Source organism: Balaenoptera borealis, assembly GCF_965194805.1.
Source record: "Balaenoptera borealis genome assembly, chromosome: 13".
Lineage (NCBI taxonomy): Eukaryota > Metazoa > Chordata > Mammalia > Artiodactyla > Balaenopteridae > Balaenoptera > Balaenoptera borealis.
In genome coordinates, this window is record NC_138870.1 from 60,467,210 (window position 1) to 60,483,550 (window position 16,341).

Genomic DNA, 16,341 nt, shown 5'->3' on the forward strand with positions numbered 1-16,341 from the left:
AAGACAAGGCTTGGTAGGTTTTTTTAAAATATGGGATGACAGGGGAGGAAGAATATTCAGTGATGATATTCCTAAGATTCTAAACCTCAGTGACTTGGAGAATGTGATCAAAATACTAATGTTGGAATGGAAAGCCGATTTTGGAGGGAAGATCAGTTTAACTTTAAATACGTTTGAAAGAAGAGAGGGAGGCATTTAAGTTTACTTACCTATTAGGATAGGAGTCAGGTTTTGAGTTTCTTTATATAACATTGATATTGAAACAGAACAAATAGTTGAGTTCAAATAAATTATACAGCTAATAAGTGGCAAAGCCGAGATTCAAATCCAAAGTTCTGCTTCAAAGTTGATATTCTTCACCCTTATGCTATGAGTGGGAAATAGTCCATTATTCATATTTATTGTCATAACATGTATTTGGTCTTCTCATATTCTAAGTTATTTCTTTGTCGTTTTGCCATTGAATTTATTTTATACCCTTTTCTATATAACCTGTGTTTTGTTTTTTTTTAAAATAAATGTATTTATTCTATTTATTTTTTTTTTTTTTGGCTGCGTTGGGTCTTCATTGTACGCGGGCTTTCTCTAATTGCCGTGAGCGGGGGCTACTCTTCGTTGCGGTGCGTGGCCTTCTCATTGGGTGGCTTCTCTTGTTGTGGAGCACGGGCTCTAGGTGCGCGGGCTTCAGTAGTTGTGGCTCGCGGGCCTAGAGCACAGGCTCAGTAGCTGTGGTGCACGGGCTTAGTTGCTCCGCGGCATGTGGGATCTTCCCGGAACGGGGCTCGAACCCGTGCCCCTGCATTAGCAGGCGGATTCTTAACCACTGCGCCACCAGGGAAGGCCCCTAACCTGTGTTTTATTTAATAAAATATTTTGAGTGTAGCTTGGGCTCTGAAGGCAGACATTCCTGGATTTGATCTCAGTTCTGCCATTTGTGTCTCTGTAGATTCCTTAGTTAATCACTAAATCTAGTGGCCTTTTCTTAGTTTTAATTTTCCTTGGTATACATACAGCAGAACGTCCTTCCTGAAATCTAGGTTCCTTCTCCTTCAGTAATAATTTCACCATCCTAGCCTTTTATCTGTTTTACTTTCCATCTCTGCACTTTCTTCTATATATATACACTTAAATGTGGCTGTCTCTGCATAGCTTTGAAGTTGGCTCTTTGTTCCTTTTTTAAACATGTCAACTGGCTCTGGTTTCTGATTATATTCCCTCTTCAATTACTTGATTCGGTTCTCTCTTTTCTATCCTCATGCACTTAGTTCAGGCCCTTTCTGTTTTTCTTTCCAACTTTAAAATAGACTCCTGTCTTCCAGGTCTAGTCCTGTTCTTTCTTCCTATCATAGTCATTCTCTTAAAAATAGATCTTATATGTCCTCACTGCTTAGAAACCCTTCATTGATTATTCATTGTCAACAGTATTATTTCCTAACACTCCTTTGGATGAGTTAGGTGTTTCTTTAGGGAAAAAGAAGTCAAATGAGTTTGGGAAATGCTTGTATAAATGCAGTTAGTCAGCCTTCCTTTTGGCAGAATTTTAGTGTGCTAGTGGGTACTGTGAATGCACAGAGGGGATATAGAGCAATATACAGCAGTCCCCAAATATACCTGACTGTGGTATACATTAAAAAACAAAAAACTTGTCTAGTGTCTTGGAACACATTTTATTGAGACCCACAAGGTAAAGTCCATAGGCTTAGATATAGAGTCAGGACTTTTTTTTCGATTAATTCAACCTTTGCTTATCTTTGTAATCTCATCTCTAGCATCCACCAGACCAACTTGGAGTTTCCCATAGGGTGGGGAGTTATGTGTTTCAGGCTTCGGTGGCTTCACCCATCTGTCAGGAAAAACCCCTACTACTCCTAAAGGGGAGATCATTACCTTCTTTCTGAAGCCTTCTTTGACTTATCCAAGCAGGCTTTACACTTCCTTCCTCAGCATTTTCCTTATAGTATACTTGGCAAGACGGTCCATTTTAGCGATTATCACATGGTATTTTAATTCTCTTTATATTTTAATTTCTGCAGTGGACTATAAGCTCCTTGAAAGCTGGAACCATTGCCTTTCATTTCTGTGGCATCAGTACCTAGGGCAATTATTAGATATAGTTTAATTGAATTATGAAATAATTGCAGGAAAATTTCCAATAATAATGGTATTCATATAGTTAACTATCAGTAAACATTTCTGTTATTTCATCTTAGAAGTCTCTTAGACGCTTTCTGTAATGAGTAGCTAGGTGGCATCAAATTAAATGCGAAGAAAATGCTGTAATGAGGAAAAAACTAAGAAAACATATTTACCCATTTTTTTGTACTTTTCATAACTTGTATTCATAAATCAAAATATCTTTTTCTTAGATTAGAGTAAAAATAATGTTCTGTCTTCAGTGGAAATAATGTTTAATCATTAATAAAAACTCAGTGATTACTTTTTCTCCCAGATAACTTATTTCATATTGATATGATTGATTCATCTGTAGTTTTGAGAATAAAAAATGTTATTTTATGTGAAACATTGTTTAATGTACATCTCTCTTTTCTTAGGCATCATTCTTAACAAAGAAGTTAAATATTGGTGGGAAAAGAGTAAATCTTGCTATATGGGTAAGTTAACCTTTTCAACTGTATGAGTGAAGGCCTAGAGTACCTATTCCTGGTTCTCTCATAACTAATTGGCTCAAGAATTTCTGGATTTATTTTAGTTAACTGAAGTTTAGCCAAAACCTTTTTTAAATAAACATTTTTTTCTAAAATCTGGCTAAGAATTTTATCTTGCATACAATTGTATACATGAATAGTTCTATCATAACTTTTCAGCTGGAGAAGGGTCAACTCAGAGGGATTCCATGTCAGAGAAAGGGGTGGACAGCCTGCCTGGCCTTTTTTCCCCCATCTCCATATTCTAATCCTCCAAGGGAATGGCCAGTGGAGAGTATGGCAAGGATAATGCAGTAGTGTACCTGTTGGCAGGTGGTCCTGGTGCATGCTCTTTCTCCTTGTCTCCTCTCTCTGGGGAGAACCTAAATTTAGTGCAAGGCCTGTTCCTGGCTTATAATGCCATTGTGGCCCATTCTGACCCTTTGGCAACTGAAATGGTTTTTTAGTGAGGGTGGGAAGATTGCTGAGGAGGAGGAAAGTTGGGGAGGGGAGAAGTAATCTTTATATAACAGTAAAACATTAAATATTGATTATAACTTGACTTAAAAATTTTATTTGTAACCTGTTTTGTTTCTTTTAACAGTGTTTTGGGGTTATCTATAACTTTATACCCCACTTTCCAATTAAACAAAAGTTCACTGTAGTTATAATAACAGATGTATTTTTTCTTCTGATCTAATGAGAGTTTATTGCTTTATTTAGGATACAGCAGGTCAAGAGAGATTCCATGCATTGGGTCCAATTTACTACAGAGATTCAAATGGAGCTATTTTAGTTTATGATATAACAGATGAAGATTCTTTTCAGAAGGTATTCTGTTTACTTATGGGTAGATGACTTAATAGAACAACACTGTTTTTTTCAAGTCTGCATTAACATACTTTTGTTTACTAATGTGATTAGCCTTGGCTTTAAAGGTAAAGTATAGTTTGTGCATAAATGATGACCACTCATATTTTTTAATGGAGCATTTAATTCATGTTAACAATATGGATATCATTTATTAATAGTTTATTACATGGCTTTCTCAGATATTAGGAAAGGGAAATAATCTGAAGTAAAGCTTCAAAAAAATATAGAGGCTCTTTTTCTCCCTATTAAAGAAAAATCACATATGTTTTTTTGGTTACGTACACACTGGCCACCTGAAAACTTGGTATGGCTGCATGGGCAGGTTCCATAACTGTGGGGAGGAAAACGAAGAACTAAATCCAGTTTAAGCTCTTTCTTCTCACTAAATTTCCTGGAGGATATAATGTAAATTTTAAAAGGACAATCTAGGTAGTGTTTGTTTTAAAGCTCCTCCATTTTTTTTTTAACCCCTCTTTAAACATTCACCAAAAATAAAGAATTTTTATAGTTGTTTGGGACCAAAAATGAGTGACCATTAAACTTACCTCTGAATTCTCATCACAATTAGGATTGTGACTAGTTACTTATTTGACCTTTTCTTTGAAAGCCCTTCTTGGAATAACTTTGTCAAGGATGTTTAACTAAAGGGGGTAATTTCCAAGGTAGAAACTTTTCTTGCCTTGAGTTACAGGTTTGTACTTGTTGAAATTACTTGCCTTTTTAGTGTTTTATTTTTATTTTATTTCCTAGTATTTAACTGATGAAGCAGATGTACAAGTTAGCCCTTGGATTATTAATGCCATGTGGAAAAACTTAGTCCAAGGAGTAGAAAAATGAAGCAATAGGTAGCTTTCAGATTTAATGATATTTTAAAAAGTTATATATTTGGGGTGCTGTTTGTTATCCCTTCCTGCCTTTTTGGCATAAAAAGAAATGGTTTAAGTATTTTATTGCTTAAAAGAAGGTGGAGTCTATTAGGTTGAAAAGTGACCAGTTATCTCTGGCTGTATAACAAAACCCCCAAAATTTGGTGAGTTAAAACAATGATTTATTATTTCCTGTGGTTTTTTGAGGGTTGACTGGGCAAGTCCTCTGCTCTATGTGGTGTCAGTGGAGTCACTCATGCAGCTGCATTGAACTGGGTGTTTGGCTGGGTGGGAACCTGGATCCAGGAGGGCCTGGTTTTCCTCCACATGGCCTCTCACTCCATTTGGTGTCTCATTCTCCAGTGCTCTCTCCACATGCTCTCATTATTCCATATTCCAGCCAAAGCTTCTTATGTGACAGCTGGATCCCAAGAGTGTAGCTGCCTGACCTTCTTAAGGCTTTAGTCTGGAATTGGCATGGCTTTAGTTCTGCCACATTTTCTTGGTCAAAGCAAGTTACAAGGCTAGCCCAGAGTCAAAGAGAGAGGAAATAGACTCTTGGCAAAGAATTGGTGACCATCTTTAACTCATCACAGAGTGTATGGGGGTAATGAGTAGGATGCCTGTGGAGGGGGATCTGATTGCAGATGAATAACAAATTTTTAAAAAATTGGTTAGATTTAGTAGGTCGTGATACTGTATTTACAGGGAGTAGGGTAATATAATACATAATTGGATTCTGGCATGTTTCCTTTGAAGTGATGAGGATGTACATTTTATACCAGTACTGTCAGATTTTTCTTATATGAAATCAACTAAGGGTGGAAGTTAAATGCTTCTCTGAACATGGTATACATATATGTGAATGAAACAAAAAGATGGGACTGTACTGAGAAAAGTGTAGTTCAGTGCTATTATAAATTGTTGATTACCTTTGTTTTTATAAAGATTTTGTGTTTACTACAGTTCCTTTGCATTCTTGCAGAGAATAGGCGTGTGAAACTGTTACTTTGTGCATAGGAACATATGCACAGTAAATGCTTACCACACATATCTAATGTAATTTTTGTAATTTGTAGATGTGTGTGTATTTTTTTTAGGAAGGTATATAAGTTCTGTGTCATTTGATTACATACGTACTAAATTCCATTACACAAAACTGAAAGTAGGTATCCCAAGTTGGTTCTTTATCCTGTTTTATTATAATCAGTATATTTAAAATCATGAGTTCAAAGATTACTTAATTTCAGGGACTTCGCTGGTGGTCCAGTGGTTAAGAATCCACCTTTTAATGCAGGGGACGTGGGTTCAATCCCTGGTCGGGGAACTAAGATCCCACATGCCGCGGGGCAACTAAACCCGAGCGCTGCAACTACTGAGCCCGCGCACTCTGGGGCCCGCGCACCACAACTAGACAGCCCACGCACTGCAGCGAAGAGCCTGTGTGCCACAACTGAGACCCAACGCAGCAAAAGAGAGAGAGAGGGAAAGAAAGAAAGGAAGGAAGGAAGCCCAGCACTTAAAAAAAAAAAAAAAATTACTTAATTTCAGTTTACTCCCAACCGTGCCTGCAGCTCTGCTCCATCCGTAGTGAAGAATCAGTTTGCCACTGGAGTCACTGTGCACCAGTGGCTCTCCACCAGGGGGCAGCAATGTCTAGAGACATCTTTGATTGTCACACCTGGAGGATGGAACTGGTATCTAGTGGGTAGGAAGCCAGGGATACTGCTAAGCATCATACATTGCACAGGACAGTCCCTCACAACAAAGAACTATCTGAGCCAAAATATCAGTAGCGCTGAACCTGAAGAAACCTATCCTACACCAAAGGATGAAATTTTATTTTACTCTTTTTGGTACCTATGTACATTTTGTTTTTCCTTTAAATGTGTGACACAGAAGCTCCTATGCCCTCTATTTGGGACCCAGTTGGGGTACAAAAGATTTTTAATTAAGCCCATGTTTTCTTAAGTCCAAAGTGATTCTCTATAAGCATCTATTATCAGAAGCTGGAACTGACATGCTTTTGCTTTGGTGAACAGCTTTGCTTGGATTTATGGGCAGTTATGAAAGTTTGTAATTAGAGATGCTTCTGTTTATTCTTATGTGTAGATATAGAGAGAAATCTTTCCATTGGATGTTTGTGTATGTGGTTTGCGATATAAATGATCCTACAGTGAATCATTCCTAGTAATAACTAAATACATGGACTGTTAGACAAAATTTTGAGGTATTTTGACAGGGTTGAGTTTTGAGGTGTTGTAATGGTAGTCATTGTTACAGGATTTGTTTTAATATTTACTCTTTTGTGTACACAGGTTAAAAACTGGGTCAAAGAATTACGGAAAATGTTGGGAAATGAAATCTGTTTATGTATAGTTGGTAAGCATCATTACTTTTTAAAAATGTCCTTTGTTTCCTTAACACTTTATTAAAGAATAGTAAATAAGTAATTTTCATTTTAAAGTTACATGAGAAAAGAAGAGTGGTATTTTAGTATTTAATATTTTAGTATAATTAAGGATTTGGAAGTGATCTTTCAGGAGATTCAGACATCTATACTTCAAGGAATGCCTTTGGGGAGCAAGTGGGAAGCCCTAAACATGTAGGGCTTCAAGTCCCCCAGCCTTGCTTCAACTTGACCTTTGGTTTTTCATCTTAAGATTATTTTAGAAAAGAAGAGTTCATCAACTGCTTTACAGTATAATTAAAATCAATGACTTAAGCTGTGTTCTTGTTCTATATATTTAACTATACACATTTTTGAGTTAAGAACAAATTTGACTCCAAAGGTATAAGTAGATCATGATATACTAGACTGGAGAAATATCTTAAGAGGTAAAGTGAAACAACTCTAGAACTCACTGTTGGACTTATGGCATTTCTCTTTGGTTTCCTTTTTCTTTAGAGTATTATTTCTATGATATAACAGCTAATTATTGGGCAATAAAGTGTTCCAGACACTGTGCTGTGTACTCAGTGGACATTATATCATGTAATCTTCACAACCCTATGAGGGCTTTGTAGAGGAAGCTGAGCCCTGGAGATAACGTACTTAATAACTTGCTCAATATCATGCAGCTATCAGAGATGGGATTCAAATTGAAGTCATTCAGACTCCTCTGCTTAAGATATTAATCCTTATGAATAGCCTCAGGCTGTTTTCTCTCTTCATTTTTATATAACTGATAAACGGCTTGGGAGAAACCAGGGTAGTTTTAGTGGAGGACATAGAATGGAGTAGTCACCGTGGGCAAATTCTGCTTTTAGCCTTAAGAATTTTTTTGTTTTAACCTGAGTTTACATTTCTTACATTTTGTCACCATTAGATTGGTAAACTTTACAGGTCCAGATCAGGGTGCAAGTTTTGGGAGAGGAACAGGAGCTAATCTGGCCTGCTTTTTAGTCTAGATGCTAGATGTTAGGCTACATGGTGGGAATATTTCAAACAAGAACACTGGAGTCGTAGACCACATAGGAGTTTGGGACCAAAGCTGCAGCTAGTCATTAGTGAGTTTGGCCTGCTTTTGTCTGTCTGGTATATCGGACTTACCGGGAGTGGAAGTGGTCACAGTAGGTGAATGACTAAAGATTTGATGATTTGGGATTCTGGTTATCTCTCAGAAGAGAGGAAGGAACTAACACATTCTAAGAAACATAGCTAACATATTCTTAAGAAAGTCAAAGAAGGGATTTCCCTGGCAGTCCAGTGGTTAAGACTTCGCCTTCCAATGCAGCGGGTTTGGGTTCCATCCCTGGTTGGGGAGCTAAGATCCCACATGCCTTGGGGCCAAAAAACCAAAACATAAAACAGAGGCAATATTGTAACAAATTCAATAAAGGCTTTAAAAATGGTCCACATCTAAAAAATCTTAAAAAAAAAAAACAAAGAAAAAAGGAAAGTCAAAGAAGCCTCAAGAACTTGTTACTTGGCCAAGGTTACAAAGTAACATTTAAAAAATTAGCTGGGTGGGAATTCCCTGGTGGTCCAGTGGTTAGTGCTACGCACTTCCACTGCAGGGGGGCACGGGTTCAGTCTCTGCTACGGGGACCTAGGATCCCACAAGCCTCGCAGCACGGCCAAAAAAAAAAAAAAATTAGCTGGGTGAATAAACTTAGGATAATTAACTTAAACTTTGTATTCTTCATGTTCATATTCTAAGAAGGTTTAGTAATATTGAATCTGGTAGCTTACTGCCCCCAAGTAGGGTTAGATACGTCTCACTTCATGTTATATAATGTTTATTAATGTTTGGTATAAAGTATAAAAAGCTCTCACTCTCCCTTTTCCATTGGCAAGTGTGACATGGAATTCTGTTTGTAATTCAGAGTTGGACGAATTTTGAGAGCCCATTTACCACAAAAGGAAAATTTCATGAAGTTACCATATCTGTGTAACCAGTACATTAGAAGCCCCAGCAGTACATTAGAAGCCCTTTTCTTTTCTTTTTTTTTTTTTTGTGCTCCTTTCTTATCCCAACACTACCCCAGTTGCCTTCCCCTCACCATCCCCTACCCCCAGACATAATCCTGACTTTTTACTGCATGGATTGGTTTTGTTCTGAATTTCAAATAAATAGGATCATATAGTATGGGAGCTTTTCTGTCTGTTTTTTTGGCTTTACATTATGTTTACAAGATTCCTCTATGTTCTTGTATATAGTTGTAGTTCAGTTTACTCTCTTTGCTATCTAATACTTAATTCTATGCATATTACACAGTTTCTCCTTTTGCTGTTGATGGACATCTGCATTATTTTTTCCATGTCTTGATTTTCATTTCATTCTGTATACGTTCAGTGTTTATTTTCTCTCCTGTTTTAAAACTAACTTCAAAATAATACTACCTCGTAGGATTGTGATGAAGACTAAATAATGATTTGGAAAACACTTGGCATAGAGTAGGCATATGACAAATATTTGTTCCTTTCCCTTTACCCAAGACAGTCCTTCAAACATTTGAAGCCTACTTGGTTGGTTCACCTAAAATCTTCCCTAGGTTTTCAGCTGTTTGGGCTAACTTTCAGACATCCTCATCATCCTGATTATTTTTTCCTAGGTTTATTTCAGTGTATCAGTGTGTCTCCTACACTTGAAATGAATACTAGAATCCAAACATTGTCGAGTCAATGTATACCATAGCTCTCTCTTTTTTAAAATCTTCTTACTGTCCTTCTACCAGCATTGCCCAAGATTGCATATACTTTTTAGCAGTCATGTCAACTCAGTTTCTCTTTTACATAGATTATGGTTAACAAAAATCAGAATTCCTTTTTTATAAGTATTGCTCTTCTGTCAGGCTTTCCCCATCTTCCTACATAACTAAATTATTTAAACCTAAGTGTAGGAATTTCAACTTGTCATATGTTTCTGAATGTTTATGTTTGATATATAATCTACAAGCTTTTTCATGTGTAAATTAGATGCCGAACCTTCTAGGTCCTTATCTAAATCACTGATAATGTGTAAAGCAGGAAGAGAGAACTCCATACTTCGCTAGCAGAGACTTTTCCCTCTAGTTTTAGTTAATCCATTGATCAGCACTCTTGGCTGTGGTTGCTCTGTTTAATAGAGTATTTTGTTTCTAGTCTGTCCTTAACATTTGTATGTTTGTTAAACAAATATTTATTATTAATAATAGTTACCATTTATTGAGTGCCAGGTACTATTCTAAGAATACACACTTATTTCATTTAAGCCTCCTGACAACACAGCAAGAAAGCATTGTTGCCATTTCCATTTTACACATGAGAAAATGGACTTAGAGAGCTTGATACTTCCCAAACTACATAGTATATAGAGATAGACCTGGGATTTTAATACAGGTCTGTCTGCTACTTCAAGCCCGTATACTTAACCAATAGTATATATTGCTGGCTATGTACCAGGCTTTGAGAATAATGTAGTGAATAAGTTAAAAAATAGATATGGTCCTTGTCTCCCCAGAGCTTATCATGTAGGGTGAGAGAGAAAAACAGGCTTTTATTGTACATTATGATACATGGTATCAAGGGGTTGGGGGGGGTGCTGTGATAGCACAGAAGCAAACCGAACTAAATTGGGGGAGGGGTGGTTAAGGGATTTCCGAAGCCAACCAGGGTTGTGGTAGGAAGTGTGTTAATTATCATGGGTTTAATTCTCTCATAACGGTATTGATTTTCCATTTGACCATTCACTGTGATCATTTTCCATTTGATCATTCACTGCGATCATTCACTGTGATGGCTGAAAAATACTCTATTGAACACGTCCTGTGTGCTAGGCTTTTTACATATATCTTATTTTCACATCAACCTTGCAAAGTTTATTAGCTACATTTGTACAAAGTGAGACTAAGGGGTTAAGTAATTTGCCCCAAATCTTATAGTTTTGAAATGAGCCAGGACTTAAAAACAAGTTTTATCAGATTTAAAAATTTCTTTCCACTAGGCCACACACCATCCAGTCCAAGCAAAATAAAGTTCTAGCTCTTTATTGCTATTAGGCCGTCTGACCTTAGCAATGGGTGTATCCCTTCCTTGTTCTTAATTCAAATAGGTATTTTTAAAGAAGATAAAATTTTTAGTATTCTTAGCAGGATAGCCTTTTCCTCTCCAATAGCTTCAGTCAGTTTTCCCCCCTAGCCTTTATTGTACTATACTTTCAAGTAAGTGCTTACTTTGGTGGTTATTCTTATTTTCAGGTGTTGTAAGCCTATTAGAAAGTTCCCAGTGTGGCTGCACAGTAGTATTGAAACAGATATGAGCCTCAACCGCAAGCTTTAGCTCTCTTGCTTTTAAAAGAACATAGCTAAAAAGGTCTTGAACTTTGGAAAGGTGTCAGTCACTGACAGGCAGTTTTGTGACTTGGTCTGCGCTGTTAATCCATTATGAGCACTTATTGTTCAAAGAAATAGTAGTTATTTAGTAGAGGGATTTTTTTTGTTTAAAATATTAATTATGTTATTAAAATAGTTAGCTATTTTAATAATAACTCGTTTTAGGGAACGCCCTGGCAGTCCATTGTTTAGGACTTGGCGCTTTCATTGCCGTGGCCCGGGTTCAATCCCTGGCTGGGGAACTAAGATCCCACAAGCCGTGTGGCGTGGCCAGAAGATTAAAAAAAAAAAAAAAATACTGGCTTTATTAAAGTTTAGTTAAGTTCAAAATGCTGTTAAATAATAAAGCAGTATCTGAATAATTTTCCCCAAATATTCATTTGAGGCAACAAGGTGATTGTCTACTTTCCCTATCCTCAGTTTTTAAAAATAGATGTTGGTAATTATGGTGGATTTTGAAAAAAGAGACCTTAAGCTCTAACAAACCAACTCATAGGGTTTTAGTTAATTGCAACAAAAGTCTCCTTTGATCTATAGGAGGCTGTTTTACCTTTTTACAGTGGCAGAATCTTGTGCCTCTGTTTGTTGGAGCTGCCTGCCACTAGGTGGTGCTTTTTGCATTCTTCATAGCATAAAACAATTTATTCCACTCGTGACTGTTGGATATATTGGTTGTAATATTTAGCAAATTAAGAATTTTATTGATAAAATATAATGCGGGAAATCAGAACTGATATGTGTCTTTTTGCTGAGGTAGGCTGATAACTGTTCAAAGAAGGAAGAGTTTATTACTGAATTTGTTAGTACCTGCTGAGCTTTAGTATGTCTGCTTCCCTCCCTCAACCTTAGGCTATGGTGTCAGATCATTGCTTAAAGCTGCGCATAATTAGGTGCTCAGATTATTTGAGGTCTTCATATACAGAACCTCTGGGCTTGTACCTCTCAGTTCTAAGCATCGCGTCTTTCATTGGGTGCTTACTTCAATGCTTTATCTGAAATTGTCTTCTAGACTCTCTAAGGTCCTGAGAAAACATGACCTTATTTACAAGGTTTCCTTTTTTACCCCTATAGGTCATAATAGAAGAAATGAAAATATTTGTTTGACGTGTCCTTTCGTAGGGTATTTTCCCCCTTTCCTGTATGTTATTTCCATTGCCTTTAGCACTCTGTCCAGCCTACTTACCGTAATCTCTACCCTGTATATAATAAGGAATCTGCATTTTGCAGTTTCTGCACTTTTGTTCTGGTGGCTTTATGGCATAATCTCAGTTTGGTTCCATTGTTTAAGGAGAGCTAAACTTATTTTCAGTAATTTAAAATCTGCATGATGTTCATATACTAAGTTGTCTCATGTTTTTAAAACAAACAGTAGCTTCTTCCCCTGCAGTGGTGAAGTACTTCAAAAGCCATATATTTTAATGCTTTCTTTAACCAGTTCATATCATCCAGAAAACCAAAATATTCTTAGGATCCAAGAGGCTAGCCTAATATATTTTCATGAACCATAATTATTGATTGGGGACCATTTACACTTGGCTAAGACTCGTAGGTTTATCCTTAGAATTCCCTAGTGAATCTTAGTCCCATTTATACCCTAAATCATAAATAGTGCTTATCTCTTTGGAAAAGTTATTTTCTCTGACAGAGGCTGCAGCTTCAGGAGGGATGTGCATTGAGCCATTTGAGGGAGGTTGAGGCATTCACCTTGACAGTGATGATCAACCCTCATATCCAAATGTCCTGAAACCTTACAGTTTCAGGACATTTAGAAGTCTGGTGGGGATTTGTATTATTTTTCCAGATGATTAAAATGGCAATTGTATATTTAGAAGTGGCTTAATTTCATTATAAAAATGAATCAATATTAAAGACTGGCATTTACATTTTCAAATTAGGTAATAAAATAGACTTGGAGAAGGACAGACATGTTTCCATTCAAGAAGCAGAATCGTAAGTGTTATCCCTTCTCCTCTTCCTTCCTTCAGTCACTCTCTGTAAGAAGTCTTCCTCTTTGCACAATGTACTTTACCATTTAGTTATTACTCAAACCTCTTAATATAGATTGAGCTAGTGGATTCAATGAAGCGTGTTTATACTGGCAATTTCTGGCTTTTAGTGAGATTTAAAGTTATTCCACTTTCACTTCTCTTTGTGGTTTCAGTAAAAAGTATAAGAATGATGCAAAAGAAAACTGTCATGGCCCAATAGTGAGTCACAAAAACTAAAGTATTTGGGTTGCAAATTAACTTAGAATAAAAGTCTTGTTTTATTCTTATTTAAAAGTTGATTCAATATATAGAGACATCAAATGGTATATAATCTTAATTTCACTAAACCTGGGTTAATTAGTAATAAGTCACTAAAATTGCTATTGTAAAAAAAGTTCACATAGCAGTCATGACAAAAATATAAAACATTTTTTTACGTCAATTACTGATGTTACTTTTTTTTTTAAGGTATGCAGAATCTGTGGGAGCAAAACATTATCATACTTCAGCCAAACAGAACAAAGGAATTGAGGAACTCTTTCTTGACCTTTGTAAAAGTAGGTATATGGCTTTTTAAAAAATATTGGTAATATCTCTGGAGTGATTTTTTGTTTGTTTTTTGTTTTTAATTTATTTAATTTATTTATTTTTGGCTGCGTTGGGTCTTCGTTGCTGCGCGTGGGCTGTCTCTAGTTGCGTCGAGTGGGGGCTACTCTTCATTGCAGTGCACGGGCTTCTCATTGCGGTGGCTTCTCTTGTTGTGGAGCACGGGCCCTAGGCCCGCAGGCTTCAGTAGTTGTGGCTCGCGGGCTCTAGAGCACAGGCTCAGTAGTTGTGGCACACAGGCTTAGTTGCTCCGCGGCATGTGGGATCTTCTGGGACCAGGGCTCAAACCCGTATCCGCTGCATTGGCAGGTGGAGTCTTAACCACTGCGCCACCAGGGAAGCCCCTGGGGTGATGTTTTACAGTTTCCATTTTGACCATTGATGATTTGTCACATCGACCAGTATTATTATTTACTTAATATCTTTAACTCATTTTTTGAAGCTTAAATACCTTCTTTAGCCCTATTTCAAGTAGTAATCAATGGCTATGAAATCTTATGTGTAGTATTTGCTAAATACATATTAAAAAATATGCATTACTATTAAAAATAAAAATGGAAGAGGAATGGACAGAATAAAACAGATTTAAGAGTTGTAACAACCTGTTGCAGTGGATGGACCTTATTTGGATCCTAATTTGACAAACTAGTGAAAAAGAACATTTGTGAAACAATTGGGACTATACGAACACTCACTGGCTATTGATGATATTAAGAAATTATTGTAAATTTTTTTAGGCGTGGTTATTGTGTAGTGGTTATGCTTAAAAAAAGAATTCTTATTTTTAAAAATGTTTTTGTCTTTTAGAAATCATATTAAAATAATTTATGAATAAAATTACGTATCTGGAATTTGATTTAAAATAATGGTAGGGATGATCGCCAAGAATGGATGAAATTGTGTGATGGACATACAGATTTTCATTATGCTCTTCTTTCTACTTTTATATATGTTTGAGCTTTTCCATATTAAAAAAAGAGAAAGGAAAATGTTTATTATATACAATCTGAAAGTCATTTCTCATATCACCAATAGAACACACTATACTTAGGAAAACCCTAGTCTGTAGAATAATGGATTGAAATGATTTTGTCAAATTATATTCCTTGTAGTTATAGACCTCAGAATGATGGTTTTTTGCTCTAAAAAAATGTACATATACACAAACTTTGAAGTAAATTTCAGTTTTATGTAAGCCTGAAAATCATTCATAATTCTTCTAGAGCGTTAATTCTCTAAATGTGGTCCCGTAATCAGCAGCATTAACATCACTTGAGAGTATGTTAGAAGTGCAAATTCTTGGGCCTTACCCCAAACCTACTGAATCAGAATCTCTGGAGGTGGTGCCCAGAATCTGTGTTTTAATCCCTCGTTATGATTCTGATGCATACTAAAATTTGAGAACCACTGCTGTACATATCAGTCACTAGGGGATCTTGTTAAAATGCATAATTTGATAATGTGGGTCTGATGTGGGCCTGAGCTTCTCTCTTTTTTTTTTTTTTTTAATTTATTCATTTATTTATTTATTTATGGCTGTGTTGGGTCTTCGTTTCTGTGTGAGGGCTTTCTCTAGTTGCGGCAAGTGGGGGCCACTCTTCATCACGGTGCGTGGGCCTCTCACTATCGTGGCCTCTCCCCTTGCGGAGCACAGGCTCCAGACGCGCAGGCTCAGCAATTGTGGCTCACGGGCCTAGTTGCTCCGCGGCATGTGGGATCTTCCCAGACCAGGGCTTGAACCCGTGTCCCCTGCATTGGCAGGCAGATTCTCAACCACTGCGCCACCAGGGAAGCCCTGAGCTTCTCTTTACTAACAGACACCCAAGCGGTAATGACACTAGTCCTCAGACCATACTTTGAGTACTGAGGTTCTAGATCAGTGGCTTATAAATGTTATATATCATATCTTTATATAAAAGAATTGAATATTCTCTATACGTTTATTTTAAAAATTATAGAACATGTACAAGTACTTATGATTTTCCATATTGTAAAATATACATTAAAAAAATAGAAATTTTGAAAGGTTAAGGAAAAATAAATTGAACGTTTTCTAATTTTACCTCAATGGATTATCCCGTATACCTCAATTTGTAAACCATTGTTCAAGAGCAATCTCTGGACCCAAGTTTAAGAAACCTTATTCTGTTTTAAGGACTCTCTTTTCTTTCCTCATCTTTTCAGATATGTATTTTGCAACTATTTACTCCTAGTCTGTGTCTTATATTCTCATTTTTCTTAACTGTCTCTCAAAGAGCTGAAGTTCTAAATTTTAACGAGGTCTGATTTATCAGGTTATCTGTATGAGTCATGTTTTTTTGTCTTACATGAGACACCTTTGCTAACTCAAAGTCATAAAGATTTTCTTCTACAGAGATTTCCTCCTTTGTTTTCTTCTAGAAATTTTGTTTTACATTGAAGTCTGTAATTAATTTTTTGTTAATTTTCACATATGGTAGGCGGTATAGATTGAACTTTTATTTTTTACATGTAAATGTCCAGTTCCAGTAGTGTCTCTTGAAAAGATTATGCTGTTTTCATTGAATG

The 16,341-nt window shown here is 36.5% G+C and overlaps 1 protein-coding gene across 1 annotated transcript in view; it reads left to right on the plus strand.

The window, feature by feature from the left end:
• RAB21 (RAB21, member RAS oncogene family) overlaps nucleotides 1–16,341 on the plus strand; it is a 42,705-nt gene that overhangs the window by 10,440 nt on the left and 15,924 nt on the right. Inside the window, exons 2-6 of the mRNA XM_082351752.1 lie at nucleotides 2,553–2,612; nucleotides 3,369–3,476; nucleotides 6,703–6,766; nucleotides 13,096–13,150; nucleotides 13,657–13,745. Coding sequence (XP_082207878.1) covers nucleotides 2,553–2,612; nucleotides 3,369–3,476; nucleotides 6,703–6,766; nucleotides 13,096–13,150; nucleotides 13,657–13,745 — 376 coding nt within the window. The remainder of the gene's footprint in view (nucleotides 1–2,552; nucleotides 2,613–3,368; nucleotides 3,477–6,702; nucleotides 6,767–13,095; nucleotides 13,151–13,656; nucleotides 13,746–16,341) is intronic.